This window comes from Netta rufina, assembly GCF_964035555.1.
Source record: "Netta rufina genome assembly, chromosome: Z".
NCBI lineage: Eukaryota > Metazoa > Chordata > Aves > Anseriformes > Anatidae > Netta > Netta rufina.
Window position 1 is genome coordinate 53,428,982 of NC_140126.1, and position 13,984 is coordinate 53,442,965.

General features: G+C 40.1%; 1 protein-coding gene across 6 annotated transcripts in view; it reads left to right on the top strand.

Moving 5' to 3' along the window:
- PAM (peptidylglycine alpha-amidating monooxygenase) overlaps positions 1–13,984 on the top strand; it is a 147,052-nt gene that overhangs the window by 85,663 nt on the left and 47,405 nt on the right. For all 6 annotated transcript variants that reach the window (XM_084305002.1, XM_084305001.1, XM_084305004.1 and 3 more), the window contains 4 exons: positions 106–191; positions 1,583–1,666; positions 12,970–13,018; positions 13,498–13,565. In XM_084305002.1, coding sequence (XP_084161128.1) covers positions 106–191; positions 1,583–1,666; positions 12,970–13,018; positions 13,498–13,565 — 287 coding nt within the window. The remainder of the gene's footprint in view (positions 1–105; positions 192–1,582; positions 1,667–12,969; positions 13,019–13,497; positions 13,566–13,984) is intronic.

A 13,984-nucleotide genomic window follows, 5' to 3' on the forward strand; every position in this document is an offset into this window, starting at 1 on the left:
ACATCATCACAGATCTTAAAATTAGTGTCTTCCATGTAATTCACTTGCTGTTTTCTGATTTCAGAACTAAAAAAAAAAAAAATAATCCTTTTTTCATGTTTGTAGGGACTGTGATGAAGGAACATGCAAAGACAAATCAAACATTTTGTATGCTTGGGCAAGAAATGCTCCACCCACCAGGCTACCCAAAGGTATCGTGCCTTTAATGTGAAGTCTTCTTGTGCAGGTGCAGGGGAGAAAAGAGGATGTGGAAATAAGCAGCTGGCATATCTGGGAACTTTATATAAAACTGTGTTTAGCTGATGGAAACTGTATAAACTTTAACTTCATAAATTGGGAATATAGTTGGGAATATAATTGGGAATAGTGCTAAAATTGCACTATCATTATGGGGAGAAAAGGTGATGAGGAATTAATAGCATAATATATATTGCATTAATCTTGAACTGTATGTTATTTGAAAGGTACTATTTATATACCTGTCAATGGCACAGTTTATGCCGTCTCTCTGAAATTGCATAACAATGTTTTTGTGTGTTTGAGAAAGCACAAACAAATTCAATCTAAATATTGATTTATTTTTTTTCTGTGTTAAATATACTGAATAATTTTGTGGGTTTTTTTTTTTTTTTTCATTTCTTGATGTTTTCATGTAGCTGAACATGTTTATTTTCACTTTTGTTTGATGAATTAATGAATCACTTTGCTGATTCAAAATAAAAATTCTGTAGGCTACTAGGAAGACAGGGAGAAGTGCTTTTTTTCTAATTACCTCCAGTAGTATTAGAAACATCCAGCATCTATTAGTTTATATATAAATAAATGTATGTATATACATGTAAAATACCTGGAATTTGAAATTCTGTTTCTCTTATATTTTATTGCCTAATTTCATAATTGGGAGCAGTATCATGAAGCAGTTAATTTTAAATAATCAATTTTTACACCAGAAATATTGATTGATCTGGTTATTAAAATGTCAATTAAAAAAATTGACACTTCAAGGATTCTGTGAAAACCTGGTGTTTGCTCTGCTGTTAAACCTCAGCTAGTAATAATTTTCTTGTCTTTAAGCTGCTCGTAAATATCACGTATGGAGTGTTTTTTTTATCATAACGATATTCCTTTGTGCACAGAGAGGCTGCAGTCCACTTTACCACTTTTGCCACTGGCAGTTTTTAATCTAGTGGGACTCAGTATTTTTCTAAGTAGAAATTGCTTTCACTGCTTCTTTCCAGGAATTTTAATTGTAGGACCAGTTTAGAAAAATCTCTTTGGTGATGGTGATGTTTTGCAATTACTGAACTTATTTCAAATTCCTCCATTTTTTGTGCCTATTGTTATTTCTCTCAGCAAGCAACAGAGCTTCATAAATTCCACAAGATTTTTCTTAGTGTACAATGTTAATTTTCAACTAAAAATATTTTACTTTGAATTTTTGTTTCCTTTTAATTTTCATATGTTCACAATAAGTGTTACTGTGAAGGCTACAAGCTGTAAGAGATTCGAAGATGAAAGTTCTACCAAATCCTACAGGGATGGCAAAACCTGCCTTTTATTTAATGTGTTTTCCTTCCCTTAGGTGTTGGATTCAGAGTTGGGGGAGAAACAGGTGGCAAGTTTTTTGTACTCCAGGTACATTATGGTGATATCAGTGCATTTAGAGGTAGGTATTTTTGAGTTTCGTTCATTGCTGTATCAGTTAGAAAAATTCAGAATATAAATGTCTTTATATTTACATAATCTGCACAAAGTATTTTTTCTGTTAGTACCATCCACAAAGATAAACATCATCTGGCATATTTGTAATTAAGGTTGTATATTAATTTGATTTCTTTATAAACTTGCTTTATTTCCGGTGAACAGATTTGTTTTAAAGATCGAGATCAGGTGAATTAAATAGATGAATAATCTTAAGTTTAGGGAGAAATGCCTTTGTGACTGTATAATTCAGCATTGTATTTAAGGAAGTTGGAACAAACACACATGAAAACGGCTAACCACACTTGAATAGCTGGTGGGGAAGATGACATACAGTATGTATGCCAGTCAAATACAGTATCTGTGTTTGCAATTCTAAAAGTCGTAAATCATGCTTATTATTGTGAGAGGGCATTTGGCTTTCATTAATGCACATTCCAAAAGTCATAGGATTGTAGACTCATGAAATGGCTCGGATTGGAAGGGACGTTAAAGACCTGGTTCCAACACACCAGCCGTGGGCACTAGGCCAGGTTCCTCAAAGCCCCATCCAGCCTGGCCTTGAAGACTTCCAGGGATGGGGCATCTACAGCTTCTCTGAACAACCTGTTCCAGTGCCTCACCACCCTCTAAGTAAAGAATTTCTTCGTCTACCCCCTTTTAGTTCAAAGCCATTACTTCTTGTCCTTGACAAAGAGTCCCTCCCCAGCTTTCCCGTAGGTCCCCTTTGAGTACTGGAAGTCTTCTATAAGGTAGCCTTCTCTTCTCCAGGCTGAACAGCTGCAACTCCCTCAGCCTGTATTCACAGGAAAGGTGCCTCCAGCCCTCTGATCATCTCGTGGCCCTCCTCCGAAGTCATTCTAACACACCCATGTCCTTCTTGTGCTTGAGGCCCCAGAGCTGAATATAGTGCCCCAGGTAGAGTCTCACAAGAGCAGCGCAGAGGGGGAGAATCACCTCCCTTGACCCACTGGCCATTCATCTTTTGATCTAGCCCAGGATACTGTTGGCTCTCTAGGCTGCAAGCACACATTGCTGGCTCATGTTGAGCTTCTCATCAACAAGTGCCCCCAAATCCTTCTCCTGAGGGCTGCTATCAACCCATTCTCTTCCCAGCCTGCATCTGTGCTTGGCATTGCCTTGACCCAGGTGCAGGACCTTGTACTTGGCCTTGTGAGGTTGGCACAGGCCCACCTCTCAAGCCTATCCAGGTCCCTCTAGATGTCATCACTTCCCTCCAGCATGTTGGCCACGCCACACTGCTTGGTGTCATCAGCAAACTTGCTAAGGGTACAGTCCATTTCACTGTCCATGTCCATGGCACCAACAAAGATGTGAAACAGCACTGGTCCCAGTACTGACCCCTGAGGAACACCACTCATCACTGATCTCCACTTGGACATGTAACAGTTAACCGCAACTCTTTGAGTGCAACCATCCAGCCAGTTCCTTACATATTGAGAGGTCCATCCGTCAAATGCACGTCCTTCCAATTCAGAGACAAGGATATCAAGGGAGTCATTGACAAATGCTTTGCACAAGTCCAGGTAGATTATGTCAGTTGCTCTTCCCTTATCCTGCTGTAACCCCATCACAGAAGGCCACCAGATATGTCAGGCAAGAGCTGCCCTTAGTGAAGCCATGTTGGCTATCACCAATCACCTCCTTATTTCCCATGTGTCTTAGTGCAGTTTCCAGGAGGATCTGCTCTGTGATCTTGCCAGGCACAGAGTTGAGACTGATTGACCTGTAGTTCCTTTTTTCCTCCTTTTTTCCATTTTTAAAACTGGGGGTTATGTTTCCCCTCTTCCAGTCAGTGGGAACTTCACTGGGCTGCTGCAACTTTTGAGATATGATGGATATTTGCTTAGCAGCTTCATCTGCCAGTTCCCTCAGGACCCTTAGCCGTACCTTACCAGGTCCCATGGTATGCACCTGAAGGCACATTCAGGTTCCTTAGATGGTCTTGAACTTGGCCTTCTCCTACAGTGGTTGGTGCTTCATTATTCCTGTCCCTGCCTTTGTCTTTTGTGATTTGGGTGGTATGTTTAGTGCACTTGGCCATTGAAGATTGAGGCAAAAAAGTCACTGAGTACCTCGACCTTCTCTGCCTCGACTTCTAACCAGGTCTCCCATTTCCTTCTAGATATAGTGCCCACAGTTTCCCTATTTTTCCTTTGATTACTTAGAGAAGCTTTACTTGTTGCCCTTGACATTCCTGTCCAGATCTAATTCTGTCAGGGCATTAGCTTTCCTAACCTGATCCCTGGCTACTTGGACAATTTCTCTATATCCATCCCAGGCTACCTCTTCTTTCTGCCTTCTGTTTTGCAGAAGCCACCTTGGCTGCTTCTTTGTGTTTGAGTTTGGCCAGGTGTTCCTTGTCCATCCATGCATGCCTCCTGGCATTTTTGCCTGACTTCCTCTTCATTGGAATGCATCGCCTTTGAGCTTGGAGTAGGTTATCCTTGAATATTAGTGAGCTTCCTCTTCCAGGGCTTTATCCCGTGGTACTCTAACGAGCAGAACCCTGAAGAGGCCTAATTCCACTGTCCTGAAGTCCTGGGCTGTGAGCTTGCCGTGTGCCCTCCTTATTGCCCTAGGGATCTAGGGCACTGTTACACCATTTCAGAGTCACTATAGACAAGGCTGCTCTTGAGCTTCACAGTCCCCACACATCCTTCCCTGTTGGTGAGAACAAAATCCAGCATAGCAGCTCTCCATGTAGGCTCCTTCTCTAACTTCTCTAAATCCGTGTGCTCCAGGAACCCCTGGATTGCTTATTACCTGTCTTGCTAACCTCCTACCGGATATCAGGGTGGCTGAAGTTGCCCATGACGGACACAGCTTGTGAACATGAGGCTGCTCCTCTCTGTCTGACTTGAGTGTTTTGGAAAAAGATTATTTAACTTTTTTTATTATTTATTTCATGCTGCAGTATGTTCTTTAAACATCAAGTGCCTTATTCTGACACTTTTGATAGGCATAAATTCTTGTTTTTATTTATGTGAATCACATTCTGAGTCGAATCTTTCATAAGGGCTTCTGTTGCATTGAAGAACAAAGAAACCTGTGGATCTTCTTTCTCTGGGAGCTCTCCTGTAATACATTACTGTGTAGAATTTAGACTAGGATGTACAGGTTCTCACAGACTAACTGATAATAAAAATGTTGGACTTCAGAAAGGGAAAGTAAACTGAATAATACCACACAAAAAAGGAAAAGTTATAGCCTTTTTGAAAATATGCATAGCAAGAAATATACTTTAAAAATCTGTCTTGGTTTCAGTACCATTACCTGTGAGACTGATTACCTAATAATGAGAGGATAATATAAAAGTCACTTCAAAAAAAAACACCATAAACCAGAAGCACAAAACAAAAGTTACAGCTGTAGAAGGAACAGCGAGGAATATGCATTACACTGGTAGTTCCTGAGCTATGCTCATGGCTTCTGAATCCTTCTGTGGTACCTTGGTAAAAAACCTGTACGTTGGTACAGGTTTTATGTTTGCACCTGTATTTGGTTTTGAAGAGAGAAGTAACCCTGTTAGCCGCTAGCTAGCGGCTTCCCTGTGCAATGCAGCTTCTTAGGTACACCTCTTCGCTGCCAAGTTTGAGCAATACTCATCTAGATTTTTTGGTAACAATGTCCTACTGTCTTTATTACTTGTCTGAGGTTGATGGTACAGTTTACTTCATGATACGAAGATGTATTGTGGTTTAATGGCAGTAATGCTGTTGGGCAAGGACAAAGAGGAAGGAACTGAGTGTGCCAGACCTTTTAAATGGAGCACATGTGCAAAAGTGCATGACCAGAAGTTGAAAGTATTTATTTTCATGGACTTGTACATCCTGTGCAATTCTTTGCCTGCTAAAATCACAAATAATTAAAGTTACAAACCTCTGAAGAAAACCTCTGTTGAGAACCTTGTCTTCATTATTGCCTGTGGACTGTGAGAGTTCTCAATGTTTATATTCACTCGTAAGTATAATTTATGTCTATGTTGTTATTTTAAAAAAATGAAGTAAATTAGAAGAATAACTTGTGCATTAGTTCAGGATGTGTTAGAATTTTTTTATTAATAAATCAATGTAGTTCTGAAATTTTATAGTCAAAAAATCCTCTTGCTCAAAGAGAGAAAGTAGTGAAATAAGTTAAAACTGGAAATAAAAAATGGTGTGCTAGCATGGCGCATCTTTCCTTTTTTTTGACTGTGAATTGATGTCAGGGATACAAACCTGCAGAAAGATGGAAGTTTAAGAAGTGTGAGCTGCTAAGAAGGATATAGTTTATGAGACAGTACTAGTGTCGTGTACTGTTTCAGCAGATGAGGAGTATGACAGGATGTACTCTGCTTTAGTTTTGGTGCTTTCGCTGTTTTATTTGGTAGTCTGATACTGTGTTTAAGTGAAAAGTAATTACATTTCTTTTACTGTTTTTGTGAGAAGATACTTCTAATTTATTCTGCCTGTGAAAATTCCAGAGGAGAAAATATAATTTAAGTAATTGAAGTCCTAGTAATTTAAAGTCCCCTAAACCTTGACTGTTGTGTTGAAGAATATATAATACAGAACCTTAGACTACTTTTAGAGATACTTTTAAACTTCAGGAATTATCTGAAACTATTTTTGTGTGGAATGAGATGTCTGTTGATAAATGTGGCTTTTCAAAATGTAAGAATATAGTCATTACACTTTGCATAATCATTGCACAGTTGGTGCAGTTCATAATAGATGACAAATGATGAAATATACTCAGTTACCTTATTATGCTTCCAGTAGTGTATCAAGAATTCAGAAGCATTGTTCAGAGTTTAATTTTCTGACCTGTAAATCATTGCAAATATAAAATATTTGGCTTGAAATAGTAATTGTTTATGTATTAGCACCCAATTCTACCTCCTATCCACTTTGGGGAGAAAAATATAGTTAAAATTTATCAACACTCATTTTCAATTATTTGTAAAAAGGATATTTCTTCATTTCATTAACCAGTTATTAAGCTAATTATGCTTTACTTTTCTCTTAGCTATAATCCACATTTAAATATCCATGTTTAGGTATGCATTTTATGCTCTGCTATCAAAATTTAAAATTTGGGTTTTAGTGATATAAAGTGAAGTTGTCATACTATTCATGATTCATTCTTCTGTATAAGTGATTTCAAATCTGATTTAAAAAATACTTTTTCTTCCAATCCCTAGATTTTTTTCCTGCCCTTGTAACAAAGACTAATGTTGTTTCTAACCTGTCGTACTATTACTTTAGTAGTTCCCAGCAGATGTGAGAATATAGACCTTATTCTCTAGAATCAAAGTAGTTATCAATAGCTTTCAGAACCAGTTAAAACAGGTTAGTCACATTCCATCATTTGCTATCTCTGTAACCTGTTTCATTGTTTAAAGCCAGTTCTGACAATACATTAATTCTTGTCACCTGCTGTTATCTGCTGTAACTTAGTCTTTTATTTGGTCCAGTCCCTTCTCTACTTCATCCTCATCATCTTCTTCTCTTCCTCCCTCTCTGCCACCCCCAGCAGAGCAGAGTTTTTCTAAAAAAAAAACTTGTTCTTGGTTTTAAAAAGTAACTTAAAGTGCTCAAAGACTGTATTTCAAATGTGTTTTAAAGACTATTTTAAATAAGAGTATTTTTATCTTAAAGTTCAAATTAATTTATTAGTGTCTAATATTTTTCTGCACATAATTGCACAGAAATGCTGTATACAAGACTGTGTTGTATTTTACTGAAAAATTCTATTTTATACAGTGCATTGTTCATTTGGCTGTTTTTATAAAACAGCTAAAACATGGTCAATACAGTGACAATAACTGGCTGGCTAGCTTTGTGTGTGTGTTAGTAGTTAAAATACTTGTAGTGTAATTGCAAGTGAACTTGTGCATTTGTCAGTGCTCTACCAAACCAATACTCACTCCATTGTATGAAATATAGGTACCTAAATCTCTGTATCTGAGGCAATATTACGTGTACCTTAGGAAGGACAGTCAGAAATTCATGGAATGCCAGAATGGTTGAAGTTGGTAGGGACATCCGGAGGTCATCTAGTTCAACTCCCCTGCTCATGCAGGGTCACCTAGAGCATGTTGCACAACACCACATCCAGGGAAGCTTTGAAGATCTCCAAGGAGGAGACTCCACAGCCTCTCTGTTCAGCCTTTTCCAGTGCGCTCTCAGTCTCACAGTAATGAAGTCTTTCCTTACATTCAGATGGAACATCTGCTGCTGGGCTCCACCAAAAAGTCTGGCCCCATCATCTTGACATCCTTCCTTAAAATATTTGTATTCCTCATTAAAATCCACTCTCAGCTTTCTCTTCTCCAGGCTGAAGAAGCCCAGGTCTCTCAGCCTTTCCTCCTAAGAGATATGCTGCAGTCCCCTAATCATCATCATCATATAACTCTACTGGACTGTCTCCAGAAACTCCATGCCTTTCTTGTACTGAGGAGCCCAGAACTGGACACAGTACTCCAGATGTGGCCTCACTAGGGCTGAGTAGAGAGGGAAGATAACATTTCTTGACCTGCTGGAAACACTCCGTAATGAACCCCAGGATACCACTGGCCTTCTTGTCCATAACAGAACATTGCTGGTTCATGCTTAATTTGTTGTCCACCAGGACTCACAGGTCCTTCTCCACACAGCTGCTTTCCAACAGGTCAACATTTAACCTGTCCTGTTTTTTCCATCCCATGTGCAGGACCCTGCAGTTTCCTTTGTTGAACTTCATGAGGTTCTTTTCCAGCCTACTCTCCAGCCTGTCCAGGTCTCTCTGGCAGCACAGCATTTCAGTTTGTCAGCCGCTCCTTCACAGTTTTGTATCATCAGCAAACTTCCTGAGGGTGCTCTCTGATCCTTCATCCAAGTAATTGATGGATAAGTTGAACGAGACTGGATGCAGTACTGACCCCTGAGGGGGCACCGCTAGCTCCAGGCCTCCAAGTAGATTCCGTTCCACTCAACACAACCCTCTGAGCTCTTCTATCCAGCCAGTTCTCAATCCACCTCACTGTCCACTCATCTAACCCACGCTTTTCAAGCTTGTTTGAGGATGTTCTGGGAGACAGTGTCAAAAGCCTTGCTGAAGTCAAGGTGGACAACATCCACTGCTCTCCCAGACAGTCTCTCATCTACCCAGCCAGTCATCCCATCATAGAAAGCTATCAGATTCATTAAGCGTCATTCGTTAAGCGTCAGCATGCATTCCTTGGTGAATGCATGCTGACTACTCCTGATCACCTTCTTTTCCTCCATATGCTTGGAGATGACTTCCAGGAATGAGCTGTTCCATCACCTTTCCAGGGATGAAGGTGAGGCCAACTGGCTTGTCATTTCCCATGTCCTCCTTCTTGCCCTTTTTGAATATTGAAATGACATTGACTTTCTTCCAGATCTCAGGTACCTCACCTGTTCTCCATCACTTTTCAAAGATGATGGAGAGTTGCTTAGTTGTAACATCCATCAGCTCCCTCCACACTTACAGACCATCTAATTCTAACTCCCCTGCCATGGGCAGGGACACCTCCCACTAGGCCAGGTTGCTCAAAGCCCCATGCAACGTGGCAAGCTATCAGGCTTGCCTAAATGATCTCTAACCCAGTACTACTCAAACAAGGGAAAATCTTCCTTTCTCCAGAGTTTGTCTTGTCTCTAGGGTTTGGGATTCCTGAGATCTGCAGTAAAGAGTGAAGCAAAGAGGGCTTCAGTAACTTTCTTCTCTGCATCCATTATCAGAAGAGCACCTGCACCATTCAGTAGTGGACCCACATTCTCCCAAATCTTCCTCTTGCTACTGATGTATTTTACAGAATCACAGAATTATCTAGGTTGGAAGAGACTTCCAAGATCACCTAGTCCAACCTCTGACCTAAACTAACCAGTCCTCCACTAAACCATATCACTAAGCTCTGCATCTAAACGTTTTCTAAATACCTCCAGGGATGGTAACTCAACCACTACCCTGGGCAGCACATTCGAATGCCTAACAACTCTTTCGTCCTGTTAATTGTCTTCCTGCAGAGGAGGTAACTTGGATTTTTCTTTGCCTACCGCAGTGCACAGCCATAGCAAAGCTGGTGGAGACGGGGGTCACATAGGCGACATCGTCCCGACTGTGCCCACAGCCTGGGCAGGTCCAGTCTAATGGTACATCCATGACCATCAAACTCTTTCATGGGCTGGGGAGAGCTGAGGTCAAGGAGCTGCTCGTCTGCCTCAGCACTGCAGCTGTTGAAGGTTTGCCCCAAGCTGCACAATGGAGAGAGGCCAGAGGCACTCATTGCTGCTGCCCACCCCAGCACAATACCCAGCCCCTCAGCAGAAAACCCCCTGGCCCTGCACCTTCGCTGTCCTGTGCCCCCCACCAGCCACCCCTGAGCGAGGCAGGGCCAGGGAAACACGCGAATGGCTGCAGGGATGGGCACTGTGAGAGGCTGCCAGCAGCCCCACAGCACAGCTCCACCACTCTCTTGCTCAACGCTCCAAGCCTCAGGCACATGCTCAGCTGGAGGCCAGTTATGAGCCAGGCTGACGTGGCCTCTGCTGGTGCCGCAAGATAAGCAGTGAGGGCTATAGGGTCACAGCCCCTCACTCAGTGACATCACCATGGGCCATCTGCCCCACAGGGCCTGTAGCACCTTACCCCAGATGTTACAAAGACTGTTGGGTTAGGCTGGTGTTTTGATTTGTTTGTCTTTTTTCTTTATTTTTTTTCACCTTGATTTACCATGAAGTGGGTTGAACAAGCATGCTAAAAGAGAGGAAATAAACCTTTACAGTAATTCCCACTTCTTCAATATGCAGATCAGATCTCTGAACTCCTTGCTGTGGTTTACTGTTCACACATGCAAGCACAAAAAAAAAAAAAAAAAAAAAAAAAAAAAAAAAGAAACCGAAGGAAACAATCCCCTAATTAAAAAATAATTACAGGATTATCCTACGGATGGCATTTGCCGAAGGACTCTAGACACACATGTGACACAAGCAGCATAAACATCACGGTGGATTCACTCTGTACAAAAACTGAACATAATTTGGGGTCTCACCTCTCTAGTTTATGAATTTCCACTAGCTTGTTAAGGTATTGATGGCTCTGTCGCCTTGGTTTGTGACCAGTGGAGACACACTGCAGTATCAGCCACTCCTCCCAGCTTTGTGCCATCAGCAAACTCGTAGAGGGTGCACTCTGTTCCATTGTCCAGGTTGTTGATGAGTAAGTTAAACAAGACTGGACCCAGTACTGACCCCTGGGGGACACCACTAGCTACAGGCCTCCATCTAGACTCCGTACCACTAAGCACAACCTTCTGAGCTCTTCCATCCAGCCAATTATCAATCCACCTCACTGTCCACTCATCTAGGCAGCACTTCCCTGAGCTTGTCTATGAGGATGTTCTGGGAGACAGTGTCAAAAGCCTTGCCAAACTCAAGCCACTGTTCTACCCCATCTACACAGCCAGTCAGTTTCATTATAGAAGGTTATCAAATCGGTTAACCATGACTGACTCCCAGTGAATCCATGCTGACTATTCTAGATCACCTTCTCTTCCTCCACATTCTTGGAGATGACCTCCAGGATGAGCTGTTCCATCACTTTTTCAGGGATGGAGGTAAGGCTGACTGGCCTGTAGTTGCCTGTATCCTTCTTCTCGCCCTTTTTGAAGACTGGTGAGACATTGGCTTTCTTCCAGTCCTCAGGCACCTCTTCTGTGCTTCATAGCCTTTCAAAGGTGATGGAGAGTGGCCTAGCAATAACATTAACTATTTCACTCAGCACCTGTGAGTGCATTCCATCAGGGCCCATAGATTTGTGGATGTCAGGCTTGCTTAAATGATCTCTGACCCAATCTTCTTTGACTAAGAGAAAGTCCTCCTTTCTCTGGACTTCCTCTCTTGTCTCCGGGGTCTGAGATTCCTGAGCATTGATCTTAGCAATAAAGACTGAATTTAAAAACGAGTTCAGCAACTCTGCCTGCTCCGTATCCTTTCTCACCAGGGCACCCATTCAGAAGTGGGCCGACATTTCCCATCTTCCTTTTTCTACTGATGTATTTGAAGAAATTCTTCTTCTTGTCCTTGACATTCCTTGTCAGATTTAATTCCAAATGGACCTTGGCCTTCCTCATTACACCCTTGCATACTTTGACATTGTTCCTATATTTCCCTCAAGTGGCCTGTCCCTTTTTCCACATTCCATATACTTCCTTCTTCTGTTTGTGTCTTGCCAGGAGCTACTTGCTCATCCATGCAGATTTCGTGTCCCCTGACTGTTACTCTATTCCATCTGCATTGCATTGATCCTCTTTTCTTTCTGCAGTGCCACTTGAATTTCCAGCAGTTTTCCTTCTGCTTTGTTGCACCTAGTTTCAAAAATTCTAACTAGGCATGCCTTCCTAATTCATTCAATGCAGCTACAGGATTAAGTAGTTTAAATGAAAGAGCTACCATACAAACAAAGACTGGATTTTTCTTTTCATTGTTATTTTTAAAGGTATCACTGCTGTCGCTTATTGGTTCATATTATTAGATAAAGAAGTGTTTGTTGAGAGACACAAAACTGGAGAAAGTAAGAATTCTCAGGACACATGACAATGGACATTATGGAAATCGAGTGAGATTGGATCAGCAGCTTTTTCACTCTCATAACACATATACTGAATTTTATATTACGTAGAAATAGTGACTGTCTATTTTGTGAATGTATTGAAAGTAAAGTCTAATATCTGTGAGGGGTTTTTTTATTGCCTTTGTAGGCTATCCAACATTAAATGAAGTTGTATGTACAGATATGTCAAGTTCACATGCCAATTTTATTACAAGGTTTTCTGTTTTGTTCATTGTTGGCTAACATATATAAATGGCTAAAATAAAAATTATCCCCAAATCTTTTTTCTAATTTTTGTCAAAATACATTTTTTTGATGCAAAGTAGTTTTTCTTGCTATTGTAAAAACATCATGGTTTCATTTCCCAGATGCTAGTTCACAAAGATCTGCAGTTTCTAGTGTCAAAAAACAAGTTTAGTTTTTCATCCACAATAACTTTGTACAGACTTTGCTATAAATACAGCCCTGTGATGTTCAGGTTTGTGCAAATTTGAGTAATATTAATGCAGCATGAATGTTTTACTGAAAACAGTAAGGTTAAAACTTATTTTGTCTGCTGTTTGTTATACACCAGAAGAATATTATCTATGTGCAGTACTTTTTCATGCGTTCATTTCCGATGATTAAACTGTTTTGTAATTTGTACAGATAAGCACAAGGATTGCTCTGGTGTAACTTTACATCTGACACATCAAAAGTAAGTACATTTAAAAATATATACCTATTACAACTTTTTTTTTCATCAATAGAGAAGACTTTGAAACCTTTAGATTTCTTGGAAAAAAAAAAAAAAAGAAATAAAAATATTACGTACTTACAATATGAAGCCATGTGTCATCTGCTGGCAAAAGTTTTATTCCTGCTATGAGATCTGGTTATAGGTTGCTATAAGGACAGAGTTGAAGAGGTTCACATTTAGAAATGTGGGAAGAGGGTAGCAATTATGTAGATAATCATTTTGTCCTATTTCATACACTTTGTAGTAGATGCTTTAAAAACTGTAGGTCAGAATATAAAAGGAGGGAAGAGTAAGTGTTGTGTAATGGCTTCTTTTCCTGTAGACCAGTTTTGAAAGTAATCCAACATTTAGAAATTAATGGTATTGAACATATCATGTCACTTGCAGTCTGGTTTTACAAAAAGATTGGTTAGAAGAGCTTGGGTTTTGAATTGCAGGCAGCCTTTGATTGCTGGAATGTATCTCATGATGTCTGTGAACACTGTAATACCACCAGGCGAGAAAGGTAAGTTGTAATTCTACAGAATGCCATGTAATTTCATTATGATTTTTATTTTCTGCCGATTGTGAAAGAAAATATTTTTGGAGACTAGTTGATGGAAGAGTTAATTGTTAAAATAAACAAATAATTAAAAATAGGATATAATTTTACAATTATCACTATTTCCTAGTCATCTATATCTGCAGAGGCAGTCAATATTGTAGAAAGTAATACTGTACAAAACAACAATGATCCATGCAGCATTGACATTACTAGGATTCTTAAAAGTATTTACTTGATTTGTTGTCCTCCTAAGCAATATTTTACCAAAAAGGTCCTACCTATTTTCTCCCCTCTCCCATAAATCCGTAAAATTTGGACTCTTTTATCTACATTTATCATTCATGCTATACATTTGTGATTTTTTTAAAAGGTCGTTTTCA